The sequence below is a fragment of the Accipiter gentilis genome, chromosome Z (assembly GCF_929443795.1).
Source record: "Accipiter gentilis chromosome Z, bAccGen1.1, whole genome shotgun sequence".
NCBI classification, from domain to species: domain Eukaryota; kingdom Metazoa; phylum Chordata; class Aves; order Accipitriformes; family Accipitridae; genus Astur; species Astur gentilis.
Window position 1 is genome coordinate 34234219 of NC_064919.1, and position 12964 is coordinate 34247182.

At 40.0% G+C, this 12964-nt stretch overlaps 1 protein-coding gene across 1 annotated transcript in view; it reads right to left on the reverse strand.

Annotated features, from left to right (window-relative positions):
• Nucleotides 1-3821: 3821 nt before the first annotated feature.
• LOC126035728 (E3 ubiquitin-protein ligase KCMF1) overlaps nucleotides 3822-12964 on the reverse strand; it is a 59434-nt gene continuing 50291 nt past the window's right edge. Inside the window, exons 5-7 of the mRNA XM_049794581.1 lie at nucleotides 9055-9240; nucleotides 6202-6484; nucleotides 3822-4456 (exon numbers count right to left, since the gene is read on the reverse strand). Coding sequence (XP_049650538.1) covers nucleotides 4195-4456; nucleotides 6202-6484; nucleotides 9055-9240 — 731 coding nt within the window. The 3' untranslated portion in view covers nucleotides 3822-4194. The remainder of the gene's footprint in view (nucleotides 4457-6201; nucleotides 6485-9054; nucleotides 9241-12964) is intronic.

The following is a 12964-nucleotide window of genomic DNA, read 5'->3' on the forward strand; positions in this document are numbered from 1 at the left end:
CTCCAGTTGCTGGCCCAACAGGGAGGATGCAGTACTTCAGGTTGTCTTCCAGTGGTACCTCCACACAGCTGCTTTACCTGCCCCCCCGCCTGCTTTTACCACTATATCCTGTGTGTTTATCCTTGTGCTGTATTAGGTATTCTTGCAGAAGGCAACAGCCACTACTGTGTTAAAAGGACATGTGGCAGAAGCACAAGCTAGAAGCTGCACAGTTCCCATTTCCCTCCCCACCCCCACCCCCCAAAAAAACCACCTTTGAGCGCAGTGCAGTGCACATAAATATCTACAAATAAATCTTTGTGCAGACAGGCCTGTTTCAAGATCCTCTGTGCAACAAAGCAGAGCCTAGACTAGCTTCAGGGACTGCAGGGTGGCCAGGGAGGATAATGTCACTCAGCCCTTCAGCACAGGACAACAGCACAGTGTGGGGGTTTGCACCAGCACTAGGCGCAGGTATGTAGTGGTTTTTCCTCAGGACCTGAAAGAGTAAAAGGGCCTCAAAACAGCAAGGCATCCCACTTATTTGGCAAAGCAGGCAGATCCAGAAGTGAAGGTCAGGTATGTCAGGGAAGAAGGAAGATTAAGTAAGAAGTGATGTAACTGGACAAGTCTTCATATACCAAATGTAGTCACTGCTTTCCTGTTACAGGTCTTCTGAGTCCCAGGAGGCAGTGGAGCATCTCTGTCTCCTCGGTCTTCTGGCTGGTAACAGAGAATTCCCTTTACTCCTTCCCAACAGACAAGCATCTCAAAACTCAAAAATGTGCATAGATCTAGACGTTTGGTTTCTGGACCAAGCTACAATGTCCACAAGCTACCTGGGGACATAACTCCACCCCAAGAAGGAAGGTCTTACCTCAGGAAGGGTTTGAAAGGGCAGGGGAAGAGAAAAAAAAAAAAATCCCCAAATAGAACCACCCCCTACCCCCTAAACATCCCAGGGAATTGATGGAAGGTGGTCACAACAACTGCAAGTAAAATCTGAGGCAGACAGAAGATGTATTTTCACTGCTCATCACACCACCTCATGTCTGTCTTTGGCACAGACCCGAAGAGACCCCTAATTAAAGCAGATTAAAAGTTACAAACAGAACATAGTGCAATTTCAAGCAAGTTCTTCAGGGACAGTCTAGCTGGACTTTTGTTCCCCAACACCTTCAAAGAAGTCTACATATGCCTTCAGCTGCTACAAAACAGTGGCAACGAATACATGTCCTGCTGCCTGCCCCCCTACCCTAAATGGCTCTTTGGCAGGTCCTCACTAGCTGAAGACTGACTCCAGGGGGAAAGCTGGCACACTCTGCGCAGTACAAGATGGGGCAGCCTCGGGTGCGCTACCAGCAATAGGGGGGGATGCCCTGTGCCAGAGGCACAGTTGTGCGCACAGGCACAACTCCCAGCACCTGCCCCAGCCCAGCTACGAACCTGCACACCACAAGAGCCCACATCCAGCATCAAAACCTCTGTGAGTGCTCCCACCAGCTGCACCACAAGTTCACCAGCACCCACTGATGTCTGACACAGCTTTTACCCCACTCCCAAGAATCTGGCAAGTGCCAAGTACTCAGGCTCCCTTTTCTGAAAGGGTGGTGTTTGTGTTGGGGTGTGGCTCCAGGGGTTGGTTTGGTGGCAGTTTTTGTCCTCTCACAGGGACGAGGCAATAAGCCCCTGCAGGGTTCTCCTGCAAAGTTCCCGATGGCTATTTTCACTGTAGCCCAGAGCAACTTGAAAATTAACACAAATGGTGTGAAAATACCCCCAAAATAGTGTCCTGACAAAGCTTACTCTATGAAGGAAAAACAATTCCCTGAAAACAGGAACTAGCAGACTACTAGAATAAACACCTTCCTGGTAGCCATTTCATATTATTTCTAAACCTAAAAAAACTCCCAACAACTTAAGATTTGTAAGACTTAATGTGGTACCCAAGAATACCTTTAAATCCAAGTCAGCATGTATTCAGACTCTAAATAAATACGAATAATACTGGTTTGCGTTCTCTTCAAAGCAAAGTGGAGTGGAGTGTGGAAGTCATGCAAGGGTCCTCTGGAGACCAGCCATAGACCAATTCAAAGTAGCACACTGAAGAGAGCTATTTTAAATGTATCTTGTTCTAGGGAAACTTGAATTACCTACCTGTGAGAGTTGAGGATTACAAACTTCTTCAACTGCCAAAGCATGTGGTTTTACAACATGTTTATGTAAATCACCCAGGATTTCTGCACAAACTGATTTTATATACAGTTGGAATTAAAGACAACCGCAGAAATCTCTGGAATGAAACTGTCTGGATAACACATCAAAACCAAAGAAAATCAACTGAACAACAGTCTTGAAAATGCTTTATTGAACCGTGTGTCTTACTGTAATGTGCAGAAGATGTGTTTGAAAAGACTACAGCTTGAAAATTTTTTTAAAATCCTCAACAATCAATAAAAAAAGTCCCTACTGGGGGTAACTCTCAGGATAACCAGAGGCCTCATGTAAAGTTTCCCTTGAAACATTTTCTGTTGCAAAGACTAAAAGAAAACAAAACTAGTACTGCTCTATGTGGAAACAATCACGATTTGAGATTTAAAAAAAAAAAAAAAAAGAAGGAATGGAAAATGGAACTTAAACTTCAGTCTATGGGGTTGCTTCTTTTTGCTGCTGTTATTTTGGATTAGCATACATGTCACAGTTCTGCTGAGAACACCATCTGGTGTTCAAGTCTGTAAATTTACTCTAAAACGCTAGCAACGCTGCAGAGATGGAATACAAAGAAAGAGAGAGGGGGGAGGTGAGAAAGATCTGAAAAGACACCATTACGATATAAGCCTAGTTTAAATTTTCATCAGAAGCTGTGTGCACTTTTGTTTTTATAATCTAACTTTACATTCAAAAAAAACCAAACCAACCCAAAACAAAAAAAAAAAGGAAAGAAAACCAAAACCAAACATACCCCTTCTGTCCTTGTCTTGGGGCTATTGTAAACTTCTATGCACAAGAACACCATACTTTCTTTTTTTCCAAACCAGCCGGGTTAACAGTATAGGCATGTAGGTGGCATGATTTAACTAAAAGGCTTTTTTCAACTTTTTTTTATACCAGCAAAAATAACCAAAAGAAACAATAAATAAAAGGTGCTAAAGTTAGCATTAAGAATTCAATTGTAATATACTGACAATCTGGGAATCCAAATCTTCAAGCTCTCCTGACACCAACAGGTCTCTGCAAACTATGAAGCAAATACATAAATAACTCAAAATATGACTGAGACTGTGAAAGGCTTTTTAAACTAAGACAACATGATCCAGGTTAACTTTTTTTTAAACACAGTGAATATATGAATTCTCTACACCTGAATAAAACATATTTAACAATTAAAAAATTAACAACCACAAAAAGGAAAAACTTTAAACAAAAGTGAACATAATTTGATTTTAGGGCACACAAAAGCCCCTTGCAGTAGCTTCCAGCAGTGGCCTTACTGTTGTGTCTCCTACAGATGCATAAAATGAAGTTCAACTCCACACTGAGGTGATGGCTAACAGGGCAACAAAATGGTCACATACAGCAAAATGCCACACCCTGGTCACAACAATATATCCCACTGCAGAGTTTCCATCCGGTGTGGGAACAGCACATAAAGATGTCATTGTCACATTTTATTCAAAAGCTACTTTGTGGCCACAAACTGCTAGTCAGCACTAACCTTTTTGTCATGTAACCTTTGAATTATGGGAAAGCTTTGGGTTTTATAGTTTTCCTCCTTGTATTTAAATTTTTAAATGACAAGGTCACTAAAACTCATGCACGCTGCAAAAAACGTCATGCAGTAGTTAAGGTAAACCATCCAAGCAGTTTTTATTCATTAATATTCATAAATACACACAGCAGCTTCATTAGAGATTTTTCATTTTTTTTCCTCTTCAGTTTGAATGTGGAGTATTAGGAGAGCCTTTTGCATGTCAAGGTACAGGACACAGAGCTTTTTGCTCTGCACTGCAACCTACATTTACCTGCTAGAAGTAAAAATTAGTTAAGTGGAAATGATTATCATATATATCTTTTCTCTCTTTCTTTTGAATGTACACAATGTAACAAGAGTGACAGACCTGAAATTACAATCACCAAAACAAACCCAAGATAGTTGTTGTCCACTTTCATTGGCAAATACAGCACAGAGGACACTGTCTGCAAAGTGGGATGTCATCAAAGAGGAGGTGGAGGAGGCTCGTTTCCTTTATTACTCTCTTTCAAATTTAGGTTTTCTAAAGCAACATCTAGAGGCATAATATCTACACAGCCCATAGCACCAAAATCTGCAATCTCCCCCCGCTCATCCTCATCTGAGGAGGAACTTTCTTCCCGCATCAAAGTGGACAGTAGAAGCTCCTGAACAAACAGGCTGCAGTCTGCCCGTTCGCTTTCCATTGACTGACGCTCTGCTTCTGACATCTTCGGATCATTCAACCTGTAGAGCAGCAAGGGAAGAGAATACAGGCAGTTGGTCAAACCTCATTTCACTGACAACACCTCTGACGGGTGCTGAAAGGCACTCGAAAACCACTCCTTCAGGATAGTTCTGCTTGCCCTTCAACACGTACAGCTCTGGCAACCTCCAACACCTCAGTACAACAGGCATGCATTTAACAAAACCACCCTTTCCCTGTTGCTACAACAGCATTCCAAGTGTCACCTCAAGGTAGAGGAAAATAAAAAACTATTTGTGAGGTTTCCTGCTATTCAGGAGTCTTTTTAGGGAGGGCTGTTGATTTCCTAGACTCCTATGTGGCTTTTTTGTTCCTAGGTCAACTTCTAAATTCACATATGCCACAAGCCCCATTACTGCATGTGTAAAACCTAGGGATTCCCAAAGCACTATACAATGCTTATTCCACCACTTCTCCTAGGTTATAGTGCATGCCCTCATAGGCTAGGAAATTGCTCACTCTGAGAGATGCAATCTGTGACACTTGAAGGTACTTCAATTAAGTTTCTCAAATAATAATGAGTTTCTGATTGAAAGATGCTACATGGTATTATTTTGCACTTGGATAAAAATCAGATTGACTCTAATCCAGGTTTCCTGACACATAAGCTATTAAAAGGCCCACGCTCTTTCACAATACCAAACAGACAAACAAGAGTATGTATGGGGGGTGTGGCAGGGGAGTTGTGGAAAACGTTTTTATTTCAGGTCAATAGGCAACCTTCTAAAAGAACTGGAATGACATAGTGGGTGACTTCTCTTTAAAATAACCCTGGGATCTAAGTATAATTTCTACACCAGGTAAGTATTCTGTAAAAAGACATCCTCTATTTGTTTTGTTATCCAGTCTCAGAAATAATAACTATATAAGCACCCCTATTCAACCTTCAGCTGTTACTAATTTCCTGTTAAACAATACTATCTTTTGACTCACTCCCTCTCCATTACGGCTCAAGTCTATATGCTTGTATCACTGGAAATGCACTTGTTTTGTTGGAAGTAGTAGGGGAAACAAGCACAATTTTGTTAAGAAATACTCCTTCTGTTCCTCTTGAAGTTGAGGTGCAGCAAATAATGTTTACCCATGGCTTACAGGAGCAGACAGGCAGCAGGTTTGAAAAGATGTTACAAATGCAAACAAAAGCACAGTATGCTGGCTACAAACTTGAAGGATCTGGCAGAAGTCCCCTGCCTGGAGATATAATTAACTTATTCAGCCAAAACCCAAACCCAGCCTCTTTTTCAAGGTTTGCAGAAATCCATACTCAAGTCTAATCCTTTGAACACTTTCCTAGGTGCAGCAAAAAAAAGCACAGTGCACTTGTGACATTGCCTCTCCTTTTTGCAAACACTAGACAACCACAGGATGGTTTCTGCAGTCAGGTCCTGGAGTTGACTTTCCAAAAGCAGACCAATTCCCTTTGGGCCAGCTATAAAATGCCACTCCTGGATATTAAATTACCAGTTTTACTTTCATGCTAGAAATCTAGATGAAGCAAGTTTTGTGTATTACACATTCTGTGACCACTGCTGATGTCTACTGTGAATATATTCTGTATGATTAATTAGCTTGTTAACTCTGGGATATATTTGATCAGACACTGCTTTACTAGGGTATGTGCCTAACTCCAAACAGTTCAGTTCCATTGAGGTCTATGTGTCTACCAGGACTAAGGCAAACAGAAATGGTAAAATGTAAATATAAGTAAATACACAGAACAAGTTACCTTGCAAGAAGAAACTGGGAATTCTGGATACTCTGCTGACTGTTTTCTGTGTTAGATGTGTTGGTTGTTGTTGTAGATTGTGTCATAGTGGTGTTGAGATTGATCGTGTTGGTGCGCCTAGTTGCATTGCGTGCAGTCTCCAGTTGTTGTCTTGCTGCCTGTGCATGTTGTCGTTCCAACTGCAGTTGCATCTGCAGCTGCTGTAACTGAGAAGCAGAAGGGCCAGAGGAGTTGAGCTGTCCTCCTGCAGAACGCCTCACGCCTGATAGCTGAGATAAAAGCTCTGCCAGAGAAGATAAAGTTTCTGTGATGAAAGATCTTAAGTGAATACATCCTGAATTCTAGTGCATTCAAGTCCTTTTTTCAATCCATAAAATCAAAGAACAAATAATGCTGAAGAGCCCATGAAGCTCTTGAAAAAAGTCCTAGCAATGTCTCAAAGGGTGAGGAAGATTAAGACTCATTTATGCAGATTTATCCAAATAAGAAGTCAAAGTTTAATGCCTTCAAAATAACAGGAGAGCCAAACTACAGGGATGCCTGGCAAATTACGTCCTCTGCAGCAATTCTGTGAAACTTAAAGTCAAAATAGCAACTGGCTAAAACTGCTTCATTTTGGCTTTGGTTGGTGGTTTTATTTTCCTCTCAATACAAGAAGTTCCCTCAAAACACAGGCTTCACCATCCCAATATCACAGACGGAACCTGTGCTGCAGCAAAGAGAAATATCATGGTGTTGCTTCAACATTTAATAAAAAATATTTAGTTAAGAAAACATATTAAAGTATTGCCTTACATCAAAACATGAGGGGTCAAGCATTTTTGCTGTATTAATTTATTTCTGCCAGAAGTAAACAGAAAGACTAGCAACTTAAACCCTCTGTCCTTAAGTCTTCCAATTCAGAGGGATAGAATGTTTACAGCAAGTTTCATCCACAAAGAATTTTTTGAAATAAATATAGCAATAAATTACTGCTCAGTGCATTACTGCAGAATCTGTTCTACATGTTGTGTAGAAGGTACTTCTTATATCACCCGCTTGCTGGTTGATGCAAGGGCAGAGGAAGTAGGGGACAATATTGCTTCTGACCCCCACCTCTACATTACAAAGTTACTATACATGTCATGACAATTTTCCTTCCATTGCATTAACAAAATATAATCCTTCTAAATAAGGCCTTCTTTCAGGCAATAAAGCAAAATGCAGTTGTTTTCCATGTCAAGAAATCAGGATGGTCAAGTTATTTTTACCAGCACTGACAGCAATACCAAGATTAAATACCTTTTAATTCCATTGTAATGATGAGAAATGCTGGGGCAGGGTAGGGGGAAAGTAAAATATGTAACAGATGCTATAAACTTAATTTATTTTAAACAGAAAAATTCTGGTGGTCTTTCCTATTTATCACTCCAGTAAAGGGGAGCACATATCAAACTTCCAGACAAGATTTACATGTCTTTATTCTCACTGTAAATTAAAGTGTAAGTTAGAGTATAGCAAAACAATATTTTGGAAGCAGATGTGAGCTCAAGACAGAGCTTTGGTATAAGTTGTGCAACAGTTCAGTGTGCAACTGAACTCTAAATGTAAACACACAGCTTGCACCAAAAAAGAAAAAGATTCAGAAGAATGCCATTTTATCCCATATTTAATGCTGCTAAGTGGGAAGGCCTTGTGAAGCTGGAAACAAACCTCAGCAGCCACTCGACATTTAACTGAGCTGAATGAGCTGCCCTTGTACGAGAAAGACAAGGTCTTCCTGCACTGGAGGCTTCACAAACATCCTCCCTCCTTGAACAAACTCTAGTCCTTTCCAGACCCTCCTGTGACCTCACTTAACTTATTTTCTTCTCTGGGTACTTCTTCCCAGCTAGTTTAATGGGTTAAATCAGGTCACAGCAGGCCAGCAGAGCCACTCCTCCCCTTTCAAGGGGCAATGCCTCATTACATTGGCTGACTACCTCCCTCTGAAGAAGTCACAACATGATAGTAGGAAGCTCCAGTTAAAGCATTATGTCTTCCTGGCATCTGAAGTTAAGGTGGATTATGGCAGAAGTTCTGAGGTTTCGCCAACACTTATGCTGGCATGGTCAAAGACCACCACATAAAAATGTTTAGATTTCCCCTTGGAGAAAGTTATATTTGTTTTCAGAATTGTCTTCATTCTCTATTTTTACTTTCCTGTAAAAGAAGTTATTTTCACATCAAAGCTAAACATACGCCAAACAAGTTATTCCTGGGAATCCTAAAGACACATCTTCATTATTTTCTGGTGTTGAAAATGAGACACATTTCCCCCCTTCAGTTTTTCTAAATTGACCAAAATACACTGCAAATACTTGCAACAGTACATTTATAAAAGAATTTACAAGTACACCTTAAAAAAATCTGTGGTATTAGCAAGTCCATTAATACTCAAAGGTCCATTAATACTCAAATTCAGCTAATTTCATCTTCACTGAGATAGATACTCTCCTCCATAAACACCTTTATCCACATGGCAAATTAAAATGAGGTATACTGAAGTAGGTGATGGAAGTTGGACACAACTTATACAACAAATACACAACACCTGTGCATAGATTAGGTTTGGAAATAAGCCTTACACTGTCTAGAATTAAAAGCACAAGCTACAGGCAGTGGTTACAGCTTCAGCATCTCCAAGCACAGGTCCTGTGAAAAACCAGCCAAGCACACTGCTCACCTGCAAGCAGCCACCAAGCACACTTGCACAGTGGAGCGTATATATGCAGCTTCGTAACAACAGAAAGCAGGGGAACTACTACCATCTTGAATTCTACTTTCTCTGTGTAAGAAGGACACTGGGGTAAAATTCATGGTTACAGCTCTTACCAGCTATAGGATCCATGGCTTCTCTATTGCTTGGAGAATATGAACTCTGAGAAGATGAAAGCCCACCAGGGGAACTAGTAGTAAAGTGCATGTTTGATCTACGTGCACGGGGGCCTCCCAAACCCCGGCCTGGGTGGAACATCCTACGTACGTGCCGAACACCACTGGATTCATCGTAACCAAGAAGTTAAGAAAACAGAACTGTTTGGCATTGAGTATTAAAATGACAAGGACATTTGACGGGTGAAATACTCAAGTGCACACTGTTCATTCATAAAATAACGATTCAGCTTCAGAAGCAAAGCTAAGGTACACTGTAGCTATGGTGCAAGTCAGTCTTACTGATCTGAACTCAAGATACCCAGTGCTGTGTATGCCAAACTCCATATATTTCTCCAGCTTATGATGATGAAGAAACATCAGCATTAATTTCTTAGGGTTTTTTTAGATCAAAGTTTTCTACTCAGTAATCTGAAAACTTTGACAAATACATGTTCATCCAAGCTTATTACAGAGACACAGGGATTTTATTCTCCCTCCCCAATTCTTATGCTAAGTATTGAAAAGAATAAAAAAGTTTATTGCTATTCCTATCTAAAGTACATAATAATTACTGTATTCCTTTTGACTTTTGTAATTCATGCTTTTATCCAAGAAATTTCATCACCTCAATACTTAAGAATTGTAGGTTTCCAGAGTATTCAGCACTTTCATCACACCACTTTGTTTCACCTTTCCTCTTTTAGACAAAGAAATACCACCAATTCTAGTTACGACAACAACGCCTTTCATTTTCCCATTTTCCCCCACTTCTCCATATCAGATGCTTATATTTCAAGTCACACCTTCTATATGTTTTCTCACATAAATTCAGGGACAATCAACAAATTATTTAAAGATTATTTTTGTCAGAGAATTGTTAGCATTGATTCCTATAAGGCAGTCCAGATAAGGCTTCCTTTTATTTTAAAAAAACTCTAGTATAATTCACTAGCGCAAAATGAAATAGCATAGGCTTGAATATTTCATTTTACTGTTATTAGACTTTTAGCTTAGATCCTCCTATCTCCAATGATTTTTTTTTTTATAATAGTATGCTTACCACTTGTATGGTATCCATTACTGTGTAAGAGTAGTGTTCAATGTACTTTTCATAAAAACAATTATGGTGCATGACCTCAGGATGGGAGGTCAAGAATTTAAGACTGAAAGAAATTACTAGACTTCTCACGGCAAGAAAGAACTTCTGGCTATTACAAAAAGATTTTACAGAATGTTTGCCTCTTTCAAACCTATTAGTTATGCTACAGTGTAAAACACTTAACATCTAGGGTGTAAGAGGAAAATCCCCCCTGGCACAGAACACACTTGGCCTAGCACAGAGTGCCTTACACCTCTGAGTGTGCTAAAACTGGATGCTGCTGGAGACAAGATACTGTATGAGACGGATGACTGCCCCCCTGCAGTTTGACAAGCTTTTCATAACTAGACCTGATAGAAAAGGCCAGTATCTGGGGATTTTCCAAGCAGACACAGGACTATGGGGTAATTTTCCTAACTGCAGTTTTCAACATGTTTTGAGATAAGCATCATTCTTTAAATACTAGCTAAGCATGCACCCAAGTCTTACCTGCTATGCTAGAGTAAGAAAAACCTTTGTAACCTTAACTTGTGACAAACAGGTAAACTGAATAGCCATGCACGAACTATTTCTATAATTGATGCTAAAAAGCTGTATTTCATAATTTTCCAAGTATCTTCCTGCTAAAGTAAGAAACTGGGCTTTAAAGAGTTGTCCCTCAACTGCAGGAATAAAGGACATATCTTGCAATGGCTGCACATGGTTTATAACAAGAAACAGAGGCAGCCTTCTGGGGCAACTTAAGAAAAAAACCCCACCAAACCCAAAATAAATCACACATGTCTAATCAATACTTGGAAGATGAGACCACTCCTCAGAACTCTAGCAGACCCAACAATAAAAACTTACATCAAACTGTAACAGAAATCTTCACTCTACAAAAAGTGCAAGCAAAGAGCCTTCTATCTCCTTTTTGTACATGAAGGTTGTTACAGAGCATTTACTTCCTATGAAGATGTTTAGAACAGCAATATAACAGTATCAGAGAGCAGCTTTCTAACAGGTCCCTGACTTTGACAGTTATTCTCTCCTATGCTGCCAGACCCTGCATGAAAAGGGGCATCTCCTCTTCCTTTTTTCCTACTTTAGACCTGCCTATTACTAGACATGATGTACGGCCTAAAATAGAATAGTCACTTCAGGATACACTTATCAGGTTTTGTAGACTTGACAACACTGATCACTGAAGAAATAGTGTACAAACAGAAAATTCTACATGCATTGTCTTTAATGCTGAGTCATGGACAATGTATTCCTGAAATATATCCAAGATTGATCCGTTTTGGGATGGCTGACATTGAAGCCTTACTCCGCATTTGAAAAGATTGATTTTTCTAGCTCAGAAAGTCATCTGGTGCTATCTCTGATACTGGAAGGGGAGAAAAAGCTGCAGAAACATGAACTCTAATCAGACATCTTGTTCATTTCAGTAGGAAATTAATTTCACTCTAACTGGGAAAATTTAAACTTCCTGGACTACAGAGCAGTTAAACCAATGTTGGAGGCACACAGTTAGACCTTTGGTACATTGCTATGTAGTTACTAGGGATGTATATTTTGTTAGAAAAAGTGTATTAGGCAGGTGCTATGAAAAACTTCGTAATTGGTAGAAAGCACAGAACTAAACTGCTATGAGAAAAATTGCTCAGTGACTCACTACACCAGTCATCAAGCAACGTCTCGGAGACATCCAAAGGCCAGGAAAGATTCAGTGGTCTGGAAGATGCTCTCCCCTCATCAATCCCAACCCACCTCCACCCAAAAGAGAGGACAGCACAACTCTGCCTTGGGGGACACCTGACCGTGGAAGACCTCCCTGGACACCTGGGACCAAGCTCACATGGCCAGAGCCACCACACTCAGCACCCTGCTCCTCCCAACTGCCAAGAGCTCCATTCCTGTCTACACAGAAAGGTGAAGTAGAGATAACTGCTTTTATCTAATGTCGTAGTGTTCTTTGCATCATTAGTTACGCCTTCACAAAACCAATAAACACCCAAAGTCCTTTACACTGACCATGTTCTTGTGTAGTATTTAACATGTGCATTTAGTCTGTCCTGACCCTAAATCATGGTAACACTAAGAAACTTAAATGCAACCAAACACAATCATGACTGAAAAGGAGCCACCTTCTTAAATGCTGTCTCCCTTCTGTTAGCATAACAAGCTCCAGCTGCTTGGGCTTGGACTTTTTTTTTTTACTCCAATTGCAAGGACTTAGACTTTTTTATTTTCCCTTTTTAAAAATCTTTAAACAAAAAAGCAACTATCAAGGTAATAATGCAGTCTTTTTGTCTGTTTAAATGAGACACAAAGGAATACTTCAGAGAGATTACTTACTGTAGGTAGGTTACATAGCCTGCATGTTATTAAATAAAAAGCCCAAACAAAAAAACATTTCATTAGTTAATCCGGGGGGGGAGGGAATAATTAAAAAAGAAAAATATTCCTAGAACAAGGATTAAAAAACTCCAATAGTTCCAGCTCTTCAGCCATCAAGCACAGATACATCTGCATAACCTGCTGCTAATTACAAAATGTCAGTAAACCTATGAAAGTATGTTATTAAAATATGGTGTTAAAAGTAGTTAAGCAAGTTTAAAATCATTCGTCAAGACCAGCTCAGTTCAAATCACCCTTGGATCATCATCTTCATGTCACAAATACTTACAGCAGACTACTGAATCTGGATACATCAAGACTAATGATCAGGCAGGATAAACCACAGTAGAAGCAGAAAAATATCTCAGTGTCAAAGTTTCTTTTAAA